Below are 19,431 nucleotides of genomic sequence, written 5' to 3'. Positions count from 1 at the left end.
CTCTTCTTCTTTCCCACCTGCTTTGCCATGGCTCGGATGATTGTGTTAATTGCAATGCCAGATGCACTTCAAGTGAAACATTCGCTAGCGTTCACAGCTCGAGAGGAAACATAAAACACAAAACAAGGAGCATAAGCGACCTTTGTTGTTTCGGGCACAGAAAGATTCTGAGAATTTTCCTCAGAGGAGATGCAATACTTATACGCTAGCGACAGCTTACTTACTATGCAAGGTTGAGTTTACTTCGCAAATATTCTCTTTTCGCTATCCCCCTTCATTGTGTCTATTCCAATGGCTGCATAAGTTGCCCGTTATTGACAGTTCTGTTCGGGAAAGCACATAAATGGACAGAACAAATGTATGGGGAAATGGGAATGCTTCCAATTTTCATCAATTTAAACCATATACAGACTATGGGATTGTAAGGTATAGCATATCAAACAAATCTTAGAAAATTTTCGATTCGATTGGTACGCAAATCGTTAAAATCCGTTCCCAACAAAAATAGTTATTAACGTAAACTTTATTTCATAAAAACGTGCCCTGTTTTCTGGTTTGGCACCCTTAATGTAAGACGTAGTCCTATGTCAAAAGAATAAATTGATAAAGAATTTATTAGCTATTTATTAGCTAGGTTGTTGTCTTATCATATTGTGTCAAAAGCCCGTCTCCATTATGTAGGATATCATATTGAGTACGTGTCCAAAATTTTGCAATTAATATGGTTGCCGATTGCGAAGTTCCAAAGGACCTACTCACGCATACTACAGGGTGGGCCATTTAAAGTGGAAGCATCTGGCAACCCCATAACTTTTGACAGAGATGTCAGATTAACAAATGTCATACCGCGTTGGAAGCGTCATTTCAGTACAATTTTAACCATGGAACAATACACACCTAAACAACGCGCTGAAATTGTTCAGCTGTACATTCAAAATAACTTCTCAATTGTGTTAACTAAACGTGCGTGGAAAAATAAAAATAAAGTTAAAACATCGCCTGGAGACAACACTATATGTCGATTATATGCCAAATTTATATCGTCTGGTAGTGTTGGTAATGCCAGTCATCTGTCCAGACAACGACCAAGACGTTTCGACGAGAATATTGATGCCGTTCGAGCCAGTGTTGCAGAGACTCCATCGACATCAGGTCGCCATCGTTCGCAAGAGTTAGGCATCGCTCGAACCACTCTCCGACGCATAATTCGTTCGTGAAAATGAATTGGACAATTACTGGTTCCAACAGGACGGCGCTACATGCCATACAGCGGCTGCCACGACCAAATTATTGCGCGAAATGTTCCCCGGAAGAATCATATCGAAAAACGGCGATTATGACTGGCCACCGAGATCACCTGATTTGACGCCTCCTGACTTTTTTTTATGGGGATATTTAAAATCCAAGGTAAACACTGGTAAACCAAGGACCCTGGCTGCGCTGAAAGACAATATTCGACAAGAAATTGCTGCCATATCGGCCAAAACATTGGGCAAAGTGATGGAAAATGCCGAAAAAAGGGCACATTTTGCGGTCAAGGCCAGAGGCGGTCATTTACGAGATATCATAATCAAAAAGTAGTTAGAACAAATCTCCTTGGACCAAAATAAATGAATTTCAAAAAAAAAATTAAAATTCCACTTCTTTACTTTGCTATTGCAAAAACAAATCCTTCCACTTTAAATGGCCCACCCTGTAGTTCGCGATTTTTTTTTCCAAAAACGTTTATTAATCAGACTCAATTACTTATTATCTAACGTTTACAGAGTCAAATTTCACCTTAAAATATAACTTATTTTCTATATAATTAAGACTAACAATTCAATAATAACTAAATCTAACACTAGATTAATTGGACCGGATTAGGATTTAGGACTATGATGGAGCGAGTGGGGAGTTTGGTTTGATGAGGAGGGAAGGAATCAAACAGAGATATCATTTCTTTTGATAAATTGGTAAAGATAAAGCATAAGGTTGAGGTCTCGACTAGCTAAGATGTCTCTAACCGGTAAGTCAGATTGCCTTCCTAATGCCCTGAGTGAATCCGATAGGTGAGCCCTGGCAGAATGAAAGTTTCTACAGGACCAGACCACATGCTCGATGTCATGATAACCATCACCACAAACGCAAATATTACTATTAACGATCCCAATGCGATACAGATGTGCATCTAACAAGTAATGATTAGACATGAGGCGGGACATCACGCGAATGAAATACCGACCTACATTCAATCCCTTGAACCATGCGTTTGGAATAATTGTATTAATTGTATGTAACCAGCGACCCATATTATCTTCACTCCAATTGTGTTGCCAATTGGAGAGTACATAACTACGAGGAGTACAAAAAAATTATGATAGGTTATTTGTCGCTCAAAAATTGTGCCTTCCAAAGCCCCGATCTTAGCTAACGAGTTCGCTTTCTCGTTACCTGTAATGGAGTAATGGGCTGGAACCCATGCTAATGTAATCCTATAAGATTTTTCCACTAGTCTACCCAAGAGCTGTCTTATTCTCATAAGAAAATAACATGAGGCTCTCATAGGACTAGTTCGCGATATCTTATCAAGAAGTTAAACTTAAGTTTATGAGTTTGAAATAGAAAGCATTTCAATTACTTTACAACCCGTTTGAAGTTCAGTTCAGTTCCTATAATAAACGGTTTTTCCACCATTTAGAGTTTTAATGAGTAAAATTTTCTTAAAAAATTAATTCAAAAGCAAATGTCCTCGAAGGTATGCGTCAAGTTTGCGTCCGTGCCTTTAGGTACAGACCTTTCTAATAGGAGTAGCGGTAAGTTTCTTCTTTTTTTTCAAAAATTAATGCTTTATTCTGCAAAAAAAGGTTAGAAGTTTAATATTCAAAGTATTGTCCATCGCTAGTCACAGTTCCCATCTTTCTGGCAATTCGCGGATCCCTTTGCGGAAATAATCGGCCGGTTTGTCGGCTAACCACGAGTCGATCCAATTTTTAACTTCATCAAAATCATTGAAGCACGGCCGGGGTGTCCATACGTTGTCCGACGTTTAGGATTGTCGTAATGGACCCACTTTTCATCGCCAGTAACGATTCGATGCAAAAAAAACCTTTCTTTTATGATTTTGGAGCAGTTGTTAGCACGTGAAAAAACGGCGTTCGACGTCTCGTGGCTTCAATTCATACGGCACCCAATGTCCTATCTTTCGGATCTTTCGGAGCAGTGGGAATCATTGCTTTTAAACGATCGGATATGGTTTGCTGATCTACTCCAAGTGTATCTGCAAGTTCTTGTTACGTTTGTGACGGATCTTGATCGAGTAAAGCCTCCAATTCTTCATCTTCAAACATTTCTGGCGGTCCGAAACGTTCTTCGTCTTCCAAGTCAAAATTACGGCCTTTAAACCGTGCAAACCACTTCTGACACGTTCGCTCAGTTGGAGCATGATCACCATAAACTTCCACCAAAATGCGATGACTTTCCGCAGCTTTTTTTCTCCATATTGAAGTAATGAAGTAACACTCCCCGCAAAAACACTCTCGTTGGTACGAAATTCGACATATTCGAAGTGGCAAAAAACTATGTTGTTTACGCTTCAACTTTTTGACATATACTGAAAAAGACGCGCAATGTCAGTAGCTTTCCAACGAATGTCTGGAAATTTGATTCACTGGAATAATAATCAAGCTACGCCATCTGTTGTAAAACCGAAGAAACTTACCGGTACACCTAATACTTTTATGTAAAGAATTTTTAAAGTGGGTATTTTTCTTGTCATGTTGTTTTATGGATACATTTCACTAATTTGCTTCACAAGCTTTGATTTAGGAATAAATTGACTACATTGTTGTTTCAATCTCTGTGTATGTACCCTTTTAACTTTTATAATAAAAACATACCCTTATCTCACAAACATTGTTCATTCAAGTTTCATGATATGATGATGACTCAAGTGGATTCCTTTCGTTGCGAGTCACTGTACGCGGGGATGGGAAAAAGTAACAACCTAAATTAAAATGAATCCCTAATACACCCCCAAACCAACCAATCTCCACTCTTAATCAATGATTCATCTCTCAATCTCTGTTTCGTTTTTCTTCTCGCTTTCGTTGCAGACTGATTCCGGCGTCGTCTTCAACCGAACTGAGCCCAACCGGAAGCCGAGCGAGAACTGATCGACCGACGGACGGCGGCTGGAGTTGATGGAAAGAAGTAGAGCGGCGTTCGAACCACCGTTCAAATAATCGCGAAATAGCAGCGACAGCGGCAGCAGCAGCAGTCAGCCTGCCAGTCAGTCGGTGTTGTTGTTGTTGCGGCTCCTGGTGTCAGTGGTTGTGGTGGTGGCAAACCGCCAACCCTTCCGACAGTCCGACTGCAAGCAGAACACACACACACATTTTCCGAATATCGACTGGGTCGATACGGATCACTTAGATAAAGCAAAAAAACACTTAGCTAAAACATTAATAAAAAAAACAACAACAATCTAGGCAATAGGATTATTAGAAAAAGAGAGATATTGAAGGCCGAAGAAAAGTGTAGTCTATTGTAATAATCCATAAAAAACAAAGCTGAGATATACTTAATTATTGTGCAATCACCACACGCATTCTCTAGCACTAATCTTGAAAACACACACACGCAAACACAAAAGTGAATCTATTATATAAATATATCAAACCGCAGTAGAATATTGTAGCAGAAGTTAAAAAAATAACCCTCCCACGCACGCATACAAACACACACACCATACCACCCCACAAAGGCAAGATGTCTTCGCAAACCGCAAGTCAGCAACAATCAACCAATGCGACACCACAGCAGCCGGCGGGGGGCGCAACGGGCGCCGGAAACGCGGGCAATGATCGCATCATCGACAGTGTTCTGTTTCCGCCGAAACACAAACTGACGGTGTCCGAGGTGTTCGATCCCCACACTGGCAAGCCCCGCCCGGACGTGTTGAAGCAGCACTTCATACTCGAGGGCCGGATCGAGGAGAATGCCGCACTTAGGATTATCCAGGAGGGTGCTGCAATACTCAAGGCGGAAAGTACGATGATCGACATCGAAGCGCCGGTCACGGTGTGTGGTGACATCCACGGACAGTTCTACGATCTGATGAAGCTGTTCGAGATCGGGGGTTCGCCTGCCTCGACCAAGTATCTGTTTCTGGGCGACTATGTCGACCGTGGGTACTTCAGTATAGAGTGTGTGCTGTATCTGTGGGCGCTGAAGCTGTGCTATCCTACCACACTGTTCTTACTGCGAGGCAATCACGAGTGTCGGCATCTAACGGAATACTTTACCTTTAAGCAAGAGTGTAAGATTAAATATTCGGAGCGAGTGTACGACGCGTGCATGGACGCTTTCGATTGCTTGCCGCTGGCAGCACTGATGAATCAGCAATTCCTTTGTGTTCACGGTGGCCTCTCGCCGGAGATTCAAGAGTTGGACGACATTCGGAAGTTGGACCGATTCAAGGAGCCGCCGGCTTTCGGGCCGATGTGCGATCTGCTGTGGTCCGATCCGCTGGAAGACTTCGGCAACGAGAAAAACTCGGACTTTTACTCACACAACACGGTGCGCGGTTGTTCGTATTTCTACAGCTATAAGGCCTGCTGTGATTTCCTGCAGAACAACAAGCTCCTATCGATCATCCGGGCCCACGAAGCGCAGGACGCTGGCTACCGCATGTACCGGAAGAGTTCGACGACTGGTTTCCCCTCGCTAATCACAATCTTCTCCGCTCCAAACTACCTGGATGTCTACAACAACAAAGCGGCCGTGCTGAAGTACGAGAACAACGTGATGAACATTCGGCAATTCAACTGTTCGCCGCACCCGTACTGGCTTCCAAACTTCATGGACGTATTCACCTGGTCCCTTCCGTTCGTCGGCGAGAAAGTGACCGAAATGTTGGTTAACGTACTTAACATCTGCTCGGACGACGAGCTGATCTGTGAGGGCGATGACACCCTGGAAGAGGCAAATGCCCGCAAGGAGGTTATCCGGAACAAGATACGCGCCATCGGCAAGATGGCCCGGGTATTCTCCGTGCTGAGAGAGGAATCCGAATCGGTACTGCAACTGAAGGGCCTTACGCCAACGGGTGCGTTACCGCTGGGTGCCCTCTCCGGTGGCAAGCAATCGCTACACAACGCCCTGCAAGGCTTCTCGCCCAACCACAAGATCACGTCGTTCGCCGAAGCCAAGGGACTGGATGCGATCAACGAGCGGATGCCGCCCAGGCGGGACACCACACCAACACCAAGCGAGGAGAAAACTATATCACTAGCGGCACCCAAATAATCATCCTAAGCGAACGAACAACCCGAAGGCGGGCGCATTTGTGTGTGTTTACGTGCGAATGCAAAAAAAAAACAGTAGCGAAACAATATTAAGCAACAGCAACAAAACAAAGGCCAGCGTTGAGATAGGGGCAGAGAAAAAAAACACAGAAAGCCGACAAACAAAATTAAGAGAAGCAAGAGAACAAAGCTACACCCACACAACACATATACATATAAAAGAATATTATAATTAAAGCTACTAAAAAAACAAGAACAACTATTATAATAAATTATGGAAGAAGAAAAAAATTAAAGAATAACTTAAGTAAATCCACTATTATCTTATATTTGAAGCAAACAAAAGAATAAGAGCGCAAGCAAACAACACTTTTGAGGGAGATGGTGAGCGAAAAAAAACAGAAAGAAGCAAGCAAAACAAACAAACAAACAGATGATAACCGACCGCAACACATTCAAATATTCAGACGTGATTCGTGACACTGTTCGCTAGCTGGCCGGGAACAGATTCTACTAAAAAAAAAACCATAAGCAGAACGACAACAACACTGTACGATTTGGAAAGAACAACAACCCGTAGTAAACGATCGATCGGATAAGGTTGCCGCTAATCAGCGATCGGGCGTGGGAGTGTTGACAGTGTGTTTCGATTCCCGTTATGCTTTTTTTTGCAGTTAGGTTGATTAGGATGTTGGGCTTTTTCGTTTCGAGAAATAAATGGAAGATAACGTTCAATGATGTGATTATATTTTCTTTTGGATAAGTGTGGGTCAAGATCATCGGAGGATTGTTGATTAAGATTTCCATTTTCAAATGAACCTCTGTCGTATAGAAAAGTATTAGATTATAAAGTTTCTAGAAGATCTTCAGATCGGGATCAGAACTACAAATGGTCGTACCAGTTTCAAAAAAGGATATGTTATATGTTGTTTGGAAGGAGTGGTCGTTTTTATTCGTAGGAGTGGCGTTAATTCAAAATCCCACAAATCGCGAAGCAGTTTTGACTACATTCCCATCTACGGGATCGAAATACAAAACACAATCCAACTTTTTATTGAGCATCGGAACCACAACACATACCCCAACGGCGTAAGGCGTTAACTGCATTGTATTGTTGATCGTGTCTCGGACCAAAAGTCTCATGACATTGAGCGTTAATGTTATGCCATGTTCAGACTTGCGATGTACAGCGTATTATCAAGGTTTGCAAAGCGTACGGAGCACGAATAGATAATATAAATAGTTCTACTGCTTTCTGCTAACAAAGCTAAAAGAACATTGAACTTCTACGGTCTATAATCCTCGCGATATGTGAACCAGAAAGTGGCCAGTAAACATGTCCTTATAGACACTGCATATGTTGGGTACACGAATTTAAAGTTCACATCATCGATTCCAGTTCTGGTCGAGGGAATTTTTCGTCAAAAAAATTTCCTTCGACTTGCACTGTGATCACACTTATTCTAGAGCTTGCCACTCAGAATGCATTCAAGGCGTGTTATTCGGCATAGAAATCTCAACTAAGTACTAATGAAAATGACGCAAGTAATATTACGTTGAGACAACGAAATTCCTCTAGAAACGTTTGTGCCACTTAAGCAGATCATTACAATGAAAAATTCCGAGCGGAGCCTTTGTAATTTTCGCAACTGATTCACGCTAACTGAAAATACTGCTGTTCTCTCTTAACCCCTTCCCGTATTATTTAATTCGTCACACATCAAGTGATTTCACTAGCCTGCTGAGCTTTCTAGCGCCCTGTGTTATTCCAGTACCCACGAGTGAGACTCGATGGAAAGGGTTAACGCTTCATAAAGAAAATATCTCTTCTCATCATGCTCCTTTCGTTTCACGAAGTTTTGCAATCATCATGCTGAAAGCCAACCAAAACATTCAAATGAAAGTTTCGTTGTATTCGCAGCGTACTTACTGAAACTAATGGAAACGTAGATGTGCAGTATGCCGGTAGGAGTAATCGGTTGAACTGGTTTTGTGACTAACCCCTTCTTTTTTAGAATAGAGGCGAATGAACTGCAAAGTTGAAAGCCTCTCAAAAACAAAGAATCAATCAATTCTTTTTTAGAAGACGGTCCGCGACAATCCATTGTGGTGAAATAAAAACGAATGAAACCTTCAATTGAAGGAAGCGAGCAGCTCTTTGACAATGATAATGAATATGGCCCTTTCGAGCAATTTCAATCGTCAGTTGAAAGCGCCTCCTGCGTGTTTTCAACTGTTCTAGTTGACCTAACCGTTGCTCAGACCGGGATCAGATCACTATAATATCATTCACCCCTGCTCCGGAACCCGATTCGATTTGAAATTAGCATAGTTTTGCATTATGTCATCCGAACGTATCAAATCCAATCAGGTTGTCAGTGTTTGGATATCGATCAATATCGAATGATACATAATGTGTCATGCAAGTAACCTCTCTCGAACATATAGCCAAACATGAGTGGATTATTCAGATACTTGTATGAATGACAGTAATCACTTGTGTTACACTAAATGATTAAACAAAGACTTTTGATTGCATATCCGAGCTGTACCAAACATCGCACACCATTTTCGAAGCCTGCATACAAATTTGAACCGCATATATCGTCCCATTATAATCTAGCGAAAACCACTGCACAGACAAGTGCAGCGAGAAATGATACGATAAAAATTACGCCCCAATTCGGTCACCATTTGCAGAGAGCAGCGAATGGAAAAAGATCTAAAACGAGAGAGTTTTCGTTTCTCACTGGAGTGGTGTTGCTAGTAGAACTATGCTGTCTATATGAACATATATTTCAAGGGATAGCAGCGTTAAAAATGAAAAATATAATCTGACTACCCTTGCCTGAGCCTCTAACTAGCTAAACAATCGTATAGTTTGCACTCCCAGAGGCTTATGAATCAGGATCTGCTACATTCGCTTTGCGTAGTCCGTATGATCCTACTATTTCATGACGCATGAAGAGGTTCGATATGTATATGTTAGAGCCCCCGCAGACTGCATACTTTTTATCGGCAGACAGTTTCATCGAGTTGGCCTGTTTGTGCAAACACCGACCCAACTGAATCGGTGTAATGTGTGCATATGCAGGTTGTGCAAATGTGGCAACCTTGCCACACCATTCGACATTGATGACATTGAACTTCGTGTTGCATTTTTATGAAGCGAAAATGGTAATGGATTTTCTAACGGAATGAACAGGCTTCAAAAATAAAAATTAAGAATCACAATTAACTTTTTCGTTTCTGACATGTAATTCAGAAACACGTTTTTCACAAGTGGTGAAAAAACCGTGAATAAAAATTGTATTCGATATTGATTTTATATTATTGATAAAGTTTAAGCGGAAATGCTTGGAAAATTATAGAAAATAATTAAGTAAGGATTAAAACTACGTGTTCAAAGTATATAATAACATCAAGTAATAATTTTCTTTCTAATTCAAAAATTTTAAACTGAATTTGGACCTGCAGATGTGATGGAGAATAAATAGCTTTAGGAATACGAATGAATTATTTTGGCGTTTGTTTTGAGCCAAGGCAATGTTGTCACTTTTACATATGTCTATTGGGTTTCAATCTCTGACGGATTGTAGAATGCAGAAGTTGAGAATATAAGTGATAGAATCAACGCCAAAAATTTTAAACCCGCTCGTTTTGTTTCCAATTATACGAGGTTGGTGTAATCATTCGAAGGGTTCTAGAAGCAGAAGACGGTGTGACGTTACGTGTTGGATTCAGAGTAAACAACTTTTTGTCAGAAATAAATAATGCTGTAAGCAGCGAACTTCTTCAACAGCAACCGTGATCTGGCAACTCTGTCGACAATATTTTTGCGGGTAAAATGCGATACACATACAACATTAACTCCACGTAATGTAATACTAATATTCTTCCGTGCAATCCGCGATGACGAACGTTCAGTGTCGACATCTGGACACGACATTCGTTTCTACGAGGTAATCTGCTCTCTATCACATTAGCAGGCCCGAAGGCAGTCTCAAACTGCTAAAATTTAAATGACTAAAAAATACTAATTCAATACGGAGAAGTTAACTTTCATTCCTAATTTTTCGGAGAACTTCGTTCCGCCCAAAATTGATATTTTTGATATTTTGATATGAATACTTTCAAACATTCATGTTTTCCTACCAAGCGAACATTTGTAGGTCCAATAGCAGAACTCTTCATTGATTGATTACCTCTAGATCCTTTAAAATTTCATTTTACTATGAATTTCCTAGTACTTTTACCAAAACTCGTCATTATAATATAAAATTATATTCAGACACAATTCTTGTTCAAGATTCTTCAATCACTTAACATGTTCCTCCGTTACATAGAATACATGTTTGGAACAGAAAACATAATAAAATACAGGCAGCTCAAATCGTGAGATTCCTTCCTCGAGTTAGGCCTTAGAGAGGAGGAACAGTGTCGAATCACAATAGAAACATCTCTTGCTCCCTAAAACCTCCGCATGCCAATTTTGGTTCCATTTGCTTCATTAGTTCTCGGGTTATGCAGAAATTTGTGTTTCTTGGTAACTGGTAACTGGTAAAGGCAACTGGATGAACTGCGAAACTTGAAGTGGATTTTTTGGTCATTTGGGGTTTTCCGGCCACTGCTTTCTAACAAAATAGTAGTTTTCTCAACGATGGTATAGTGGGATACTTTTACGGGTGTCAACAAAACGTGTTGACTTACAAGATCGATTACAGTTTTCAGCTTGGGGTTTCCGAGAGATGATTTGCCTCTATTTTTGTATGCCTTTCCATTGACTCTTGCCCTTTTTATGACTCACGCTTTGTAATTTGCCCGGCGAACACCACGCTTACATTTCGTGGTCATGTCTGGGTAACAATCCAAATCAGAAGACAATTCGATTATGTTGATTTGTGCATGCTTCTTAGGAAATCGAATGTAAATAATGAATGAAATTGTACATCTATCACAGCGTTGCTCATGATGATATTTGGAAACATGGACTTATGGGGTTTCTCAAAAAAACGAATTGGTGGATCACACCATTGAGGATAATGGCGGTTCCTTTGGCTGAAGGAGGCCAGGATGATGATAGCTCAGGAACATAGTTCGGATGTGGCTTGCACAGGAAAATTAAACACTGGAAAACTTCTATACACGGGTTGGACATGGATTTATTTACTCGATGTAACACGGTTGATGGTTGGATTTGGAATGATGGTATTGGAAAGGAATTGGTTTGCATGCACATAATTGTTTGTGTGCGTTCGGCTCATGTTTCACTGCGCATTTGTGTGTTATTGTGTTGGCCGTGGTGATGATTGTGATAGGAAGGAGAGGCTTGGATGGGACAAGGATAAGAATGGGAAAGAAATGTTGCTTTTTTCGATTCTTGCTCCTCTTTCGCGATGTCGGTCGCGAACACGAATATTTGTAACCCCAATTCAAGGGGGTTCGTAGAACTAACTTTTTCTGAAATTTTGATAGTCGATGAAGGTACCCTCAAGGACTCAAAATCTGCCAAAAAGTTAATTTTGATAAAAATGGCGTTTATGGGGTTTCTCAAACAAACGATTCAATTATTGTCATTGTCGCTTCCCAAAATCGGAACACAAATATCAATAACCTCAACGCGGATTTTTGTGGGAAGGTTCACATACACCGGCATAGTAACGGACCGTCAGCAAGTTTGTAGGAAAGAAATGTATACGGTGATGGATTGTTCGTTAGATTCTTGTCGGGGCCTCATGTTTCGGATTTTTGTGTTGATTTTTGTTGTAATATGTCTGAGACAAAATCATTAGAGATTAGCTGAGAGTAAAAGTCAACATACATGAAGCATGAAACATGTGATGATGAAGTTTCAAGATCTATCTTCTTGCTGAGCGGGCAAGATAGTTCATCTTGAATGGCTGGAAACGTTCCATCGCCGCTTTGAACACAGATAAACCCCGGATATGTGGTATCGTAAAATATTCGAAAACAAACAATTTTTTTTTATTTTTATTTTTTAAACTCAGTGACCAACGTTTTTTCTAACGGAATTCAACGTGTTGAAAATTGTTGTTGAAAAGACGGTTTAAAGGCGCCTACCAGCAACAGGGTGTGGTTTTTGTAAATACAGTAGAATCCGTTTATTCTGACTCTGCTTATCCTGACGTCTTTGTCACTTTGCTTCGATGTCATTATAAACTATTCCACTGTAGTTCTTTCTTTTTTCATTCACTTACCCTTCTTTATCTTATGCAAGTTGGAAGCACGAAGAAGGCAAAGGATTCTTGAAAACCTGCTCGATGTAATTTCATGTGTTCATTTTTGTGTTAGGTTCTACGGAAAAAGGGTAAGTTCGTCATGAATTTCCCTGAATCATGCATTTCAACACCTTCTGAAAGCGTTCTACCTCAGATCTAGCACTCGGAATATCAACATTACTTTTGGCATACACACGGTTATTTTGCTGATTGTGACTGTCCTGAAGAACACGGTTTTTACATTTAAAAATAAAATTCTTTATGAGAGACCCAAAAGTATTTGCTTCTTTTCATCCTACTTTGCTTTTGGCCCCTCATCAAACCATGTACTCGTTATATCGTTATATCGTTATATCAGTTCTCTCTGAGGATCATTTACATCAAACATTTGGTGTAGTTTGCTCAGCTCACGACCCGAACTTTCCAGATTTCTTCTGAATTTGCTGCGCGTGTCCTCATTGTGTCCCACATTAAAACTTCACGACTTCTTGAACTATTTCGAGGTAGGGAAGCCACCGACTCACTCCGAAATGTTAGACACTTTTGTAAATGTCACACGGTTTGTACTTTTTTGAGAGTGGTTCGTAAATCATCTTTCACACTGCTTCCATACATAGTGCGGAACGTAAACAAATAGAACCACGCCATCACTCCAGTGATGAACTGTCAAAAGGATGAGCTTGAGCTTGGATAGACTGTACACTTGGTAGTTGCTCTCCGTGATTGGCCTGAACCAGCGAAATTGCACAAAGAACACACCGAATAACGCCCGGGAGTAGCAAATCATTCCCACTGCGCAAGTTTCGGTGAATCGAACTTTAAATAGTCAATAACGACTTCGGCCACGTCCTTACAATCACCAAGGGAAGGGAAGGAATGTTAGTATGATGTTCGCCGCCCGAAGACCAGAAGGGTCGCTTCTAAAGCGTGGTTCCCTAGCGTTTATCAAGGTAGGGATAGATGTTAGTGGGGGGAGGTAAGAATCAGGATACACTGTGGTGAGTGATGTGATTAGGAGTTTGGCCATTTCTTTCGTTGCATAATAACCAGTGATAACAACTATTACAACAAGGTTCTTTTTCGGAGACGCTACTATAGAGATCAGTCCTTCGCAAGCAGAATTCCAGCGATAATGCCCTGTTAACATAAAACGAAGAATGGTGACATCTACTCTGAGACACATTGTACTGTACAGTCAACACCGAGTTAAAAATCTTTCGAGCGCGATTTATTTTTTTACTGGTCTTTTATGGTTCCGACCATATTTTTGAGACTTGCATGAGCACGTCTCCCTTTAATATCCTGCATGGTAGCTGCAACTACTTTTAAGCAACGACTCTGATCGATACATTAGGTTTGCGCTAGGATCTGAATGTCGCGTTGGGCGTCACGTCTCTTTGACAGTTAATTTTGGAGATGAGTGTTTGACTTGCATCGATATTCTTTGCCTTCAAGAATAAGGTAATTGAAATGTATCACAAAAATAGGAATGGTAAAATTGATTCGCTGACGTTGACAATGTGTTCCGTGTTCATTTCCGTAGAAAAACACGAGCACTAGATTGGCTGGAGAACGCCGCGTTGTGCATAGCGTCGCGTCCGCTGTCAACGCATGTTAGACGTGATCGATCGGTTTGTTATTGCAACCCACCGTTCGCGTTACCGTTTTCTAACGGAAATCGTTTTTGTAATTTATTCGGTTCACTGACATTTTGGTTCTGTCAATTACTGTTGTTTACAACTCGATCCGGTTATATAGTCGAATAGTGGCTAACTTTAAACTCCATGTTAAATGTAAACACCTCAATGTGAAACCGAAATATGAAAATCGCTCATGCAGTTAGAAATAAAGCAGCGCATTTTTCTTTATTTTTACTATTTCCGTGATTTCAACGATTTCAATCCTCGCAAATGATATGTTGGTAAACAAATGACGTCATATTGATTTTGATTTTGGGTAGCCTATATTTAATTGATGTCTAACCCCTGCATGTTTTGGATGCCATCATCTCGAGCAACACATATGTCAAAAATCTAAGAACTGCTCTCCACTATACCGCTGGACTTGGTTGGCTTACAAAAATATAACTTCATTCAACAGCTAAATCAGCTGACAGTGGTCCAAAAACTTTTTTGACGTGGGACTACGTCTAACCGGAGTATATGGGGAATAAAATGAAAACATAAACACAGAACATGCTGGAAAAAATGAAAGATTCCGAATGCTTATAACTCGAACATTTCTTATTGGATCGGAAAGATGTTTGCATCAATTGATAGGGAATATTTCTACTCTTCTATCGCAATTAATAAAATGTTATTTTTCATTAGATAAACTATTGAATAACTGTAAAATGTTAAGCGTTATCTAAACGCCCTAACTGCCTCATTTTGACTGGCCCGATCTACGGTTTCCCTGACACAGCCATCAAAACCAAGCAGCCTTGGGGAATTCGGCATTGCAAATACATGAATGTCGGGGGTATTTTTATTCCGACTGGAATGTATTTCCCCAACACAGATTTTAGGGTACTTCTGCACTCACATGTTTTTTTTTGCACTCCGAAAAGTGTTTTTCTAACACGGATTACAAAAGCGGGTACGAACACCACACTTTGGCTCGGTTATTCAAGATTGCATTGAAGGATATGCTTTCATATCTTCACTGAATTCCTACGCATACCATTTGATGATTAGGCAAGATGTTGATAACCAATTGTTCCGATGACGCCTATTGATTCAACAATATGCGTTCGACGTACATGTCAAAATCGAAACTGAGTGCCTGAAGTTCATCAAATCAAGCAAATTTGCGGTTCGAGAAATACGTACACTTGAGAGATGCTCAGAAGGAAACGTAAAGTAAAATAATCGTTTGATAATTCTTCCGTTCACATATTTTGTCCTAGGCATCATACCAAACGTAAAAGAACTGTCATTAAATTTACTTGTAGCGAAGAACATAATCTAGCACAATGCACTAATTGACCTTATTTGGAATTATACAATATTTTTACTCACAAAGCAAATATATTGAATTCAATTGAATTCGGGAATTGTTTCATCCAATCAAAAATTTAATCAATACAAACGAATGATTGCTACGCTAAGGTAGTCCCACGTCAACCTCGCGATTATATCATAGATATAAACCACCCATTTTTTTATTCCATATCCAGCTGAGATGTTGGCACTTTCAGAGCACAAGCAGTAAGATAGGCAGGGTCATATAGATGATTTGACCATAACGAAGGCAATTCACTGGAAAAAATGTCAGATGGTAAATTCAACACAATTCCAGTTTTCTAATGAGACGATTATCGCTCATCAAAAATGTTTTTCCTTCGAACGTTCCTAGTGGTGCGTCCCTGTTTCGAGGTAGTATTACTTGCCCCAAATAAGATTATTAATGATTGATTAAGATTTGTTTGTTGAATAACATGCCTTAATTGTATTCTGAGTGGCACCGACCATATTGAGAATCCGAAACGCAACCGAAACTTCTAGTATTCTCTGTGTGACACTAAACGCTCTGCAACAACCACAAAAAATGTTTCTTTCCATCACTATTTCTTTTTCAAGAAAACCATAGTGTAGAGTTGTGATGAAACAAACTCAGTAACTGGAAGGTAGTATGGTGAACTGGCTAAATCTAGAGCAACATGTCAAAAGAGTTTATCTTCTTCGATAGATTCTGAAAGACCGTGGTTATTGAAAGAGAAAGTCGATGAAGAGAATCGACTAAAGAAGATAGGCCCTTTTGCTCTAGAAACAACATCAGCAGTGTAAGTGGAGAGATTGGTGGTATAAGGGCAACGAGACGGTATCTATTAATATATACACGTAATTAAAGTGAGGCCACAATTAAACTCGAAAAATAATCACAATTCTTCAAAGCCAAAACACTAAAATTAAACTAAAACCATTTTAAAACAACAACAAAAAAACCAAGGCTTACTTATCCAGTTTCGCTAGTCAAATTTGAATGCACTTTATGGAAGGCAGCGAACTTTGCAGGAGATGGATTTCGATACAACGGTAATCTTTGTATGAATTATTGAATCAGATCAATTTCGGAAATGAAAAATATGGATATGAAAAGTTAGACTGTGATTGTGCGTTTCCAAAAGATGTTGGACTAATGGATTTTCTCATTAATTTACTTTTTTGCACATTAATTACCATAGTCATGTGCAGCACCAACAACAACAAAAACGGCGTTTTTTCGGGATAAAACAGCTCTTAATGTTATTACGATGTCTCCTCATCAAGATAAGTGCCGATTCTGTACAGCTGAAGTGCGGTAATCACTCCAACCAGTCTTGTATTCCTCCTCTCGGAGCAGGGCGAGTGGAACGAAATAAACAACTTCCGATAATTGGATGTATGAGAACGGGCGATGAAACTTTTTCTTGTCTGCTCATCGGCAGACAACAATTATAAATTTCTGCGAAGCTAAAAGCACCACATCACACTGTTTACACTCCCGGTGAGCGGTAAGCCGAAAGGATTCCCCTTAGCACTGAGCGGTAAAGAATGACGGTAAAAACCACTGTGAAGCAACCATCATGTGACCCCTTCAGCTGATCCTCTCCTCGCAGCAGTATGCATATTATGAGTGAATCGATAAAAAAAACTTTCCTCCAACGAAGATCATTAACACGGTGGATTTGCGAATACACAACAGAAAACACACATAATGTAAAGTGAAAAAGAGTGGAAGAGAATTGATAAATAAACACAAACAAATAGACACTCACCTGTTGGAAAATCAGAAATATTTTAGAGAGTAATAGTTCAAGTAATAAAAGAAAAAAATATCAATCGAATTATTGTTGATGTTTTCTAGCTAAGCAAAGATGCAAAACAAAACAAACGCATGCATACTTACTCACACACGAAAAACAAATCAAATCAAGTTGTAAACGCTTGCGAATGGAAGCTCTTTTTGTTTCAATTACCGAAACTCGATTACCACAAATCATGTTGCGTTTCTGGATGACCTATTCTTGCACACTCACAGAAATGGAAACCCCGCCCTTCTCCCACGGAAAATCAAAACCAAAGCAAGCGATGTATCGCCTGGTGCTTTGATTAATGGCACCTGCTCTTTTCACCCACAATCAAACCCAAAAAAAAGTCAACGATGACTTTGTGATCGATCAACGCACACACCCAAAACAAAAAAAAACTGAATATCGTTATCGTTATCTCTATCTACACATGACGCCATCATACAATCACAATATGATATGACAAAAACTAAGATACTAACAGGTTTCTCGTGTCCCGCTTGGCGAATCTCCCTACCGATCAACAAACGCTTGAACTATCATTCTCCAAACATCTCTATTCACTCACCCACACAATAGATAACGAACAAATTAACAACAACAACAAAAAAGCTGGTGCCTCTGCCAGATGGAAAATGTCAAATTCACAACCTTAACAATAACTCAAATCGCAAACCCCAAAAAACGGAATAAGGGAAATTTATTTTTCTCTACAACAAATTTTGCGTGCAAAAAAAATATAAGCGAACCTAACCTCTACTCATAAGATGTTAACTAAAAGCGAACAAAAAAAAACGGAAACACAACTGATTGGAAAGCAAACAAACGTGAAGTGGAAGTGTAGCGAAACATAACAGCAACAACAACAACAACAACAACAACAACAACAATATAACAGCATATATTGTAACTAACCTCTAAGCTCGTTTAATGTGACTTAAGGACCGAAAGTTTAATTTTCCGTAAATTGGTGGTTTTCAGTATCGTCCGTCTAGGTTTCGTCGTCTGGCTTTTTGGTTCTTTTTTATCGAACGCGCTCGCGCAAGACACTAATTTGAAAATGACGTTGCGCATGGTTCCTCGTGCGAAGGAACCTCGTGCGAATATTTTACGTACCCCGGGAATTTGGGGGAATAAGATGAGAGACAGAAAAATTGTTGAAAAATGGAAAAAAAGCTTAACACTAACGAGTATCAGAAATCAAGTAAGAATATTATAATAAATTGGAACAGAACACAGCGGTGGAGAAAGAGAAAGAGAGAGAAAAAACTTTTTTGGGGGGGGGGAAACAGTTAGTAAATAAAATTTAAAACAAAGTGGAGAGAAAAGCTAATACAAGTTAAGTCATAAGTGTATAATTGATTATTTATTAAGTAAATTAATTCAAACTGACGGAACAGAAGCAGAAGAACAAATAAGAGAGAAGTAATTATTGTCATATTATTGAATCTATTATGATCACTAAAAACAACAACAAAAAAAACAAGAATCTTATATAGATACATTGAATTTAACGAAAATTTAAAAAATATGCGTCTGCAAAACAAAAAAAGAAGCAACTAGCGTCAAGAAAAAAAACATGAAAACATTTTTTCATTATTTTAAACTATTATCCAAATTGAAATAGTAATTACCAAAAGCAGAAAAGAAACATAAATAGATCATTAAGACACAACACTGTGTAAGAAGTAAGATACGAAGAATCAGCTTCCCCTTTCCATGTTGATAATTGCGTGCGCTTTTCTCATTGAACAAACAACAAATCGCGACATGTGTCCTTTTTACTTAAACCTATGAATCCTTCGAACTGTTTGATTTAAGTTATTATTATTTGTAATATTTATATTAAACAGTTGTACAATTAATCGAGCAGGTTCTTTTCTTTCTACGAGATGTGAACAAAGAGGAAAACATTGTTATAGTGTAATATTTAGTGCAAAGCAGTAACCTTCATTTCATTGCAGAAAAAACACACACACACACATAAGCATACTAAGCGAGAAGAATAATGAACATAAATAACGGAAAATCAATTTTTATACTTTCTCCAGTGACATCAAAACAACAAAAATGGTCAAATAAAAGCAAACCAAGCAAAAACAAATAAGAGATT

General features: G+C 39.4%; 2 protein-coding genes across 18 annotated transcripts in view; one reads left to right on the top strand and one right to left on the bottom strand.

Annotated features, from left to right (window-relative positions):
* LOC129774809 (serine/threonine-protein phosphatase 2B catalytic subunit 3-like) overlaps nt 1-18,166 on the top strand; it is a 184,329-nt gene extending 166,163 nt beyond the window's left edge. For all 8 annotated transcript variants that reach the window (XM_055778790.1, XM_055778787.1, XM_055778789.1 and 5 more), the window contains one exon: nt 4,095-18,166. In XM_055778790.1, the coding sequence (XP_055634765.1) occupies nt 4,750-6,288 (1,539 nt within the window). In that variant the 5' untranslated portion in view covers nt 4,095-4,749 and the 3' untranslated portion in view covers nt 6,289-18,166. The remainder of the gene's footprint in view (nt 1-4,094) is intronic.
* LOC129774807 (G protein-activated inward rectifier potassium channel 3-like) overlaps nt 1-19,431 on the bottom strand; it is a 302,558-nt gene that overhangs the window by 221,175 nt on the left and 61,952 nt on the right. The gene's annotated exons all lie outside the window — the stretch shown is intronic.

The sequence above is a fragment of the Toxorhynchites rutilus genome, chromosome 3, assembly GCF_029784135.1.
Source record: "Toxorhynchites rutilus septentrionalis strain SRP chromosome 3, ASM2978413v1, whole genome shotgun sequence".
NCBI lineage: Eukaryota > Metazoa > Arthropoda > Insecta > Diptera > Culicidae > Toxorhynchites > Toxorhynchites rutilus.
Note: the sequence above shows the minus strand (reverse complement) of the source record. Positions and strands in the feature narration are given on the sequence as shown.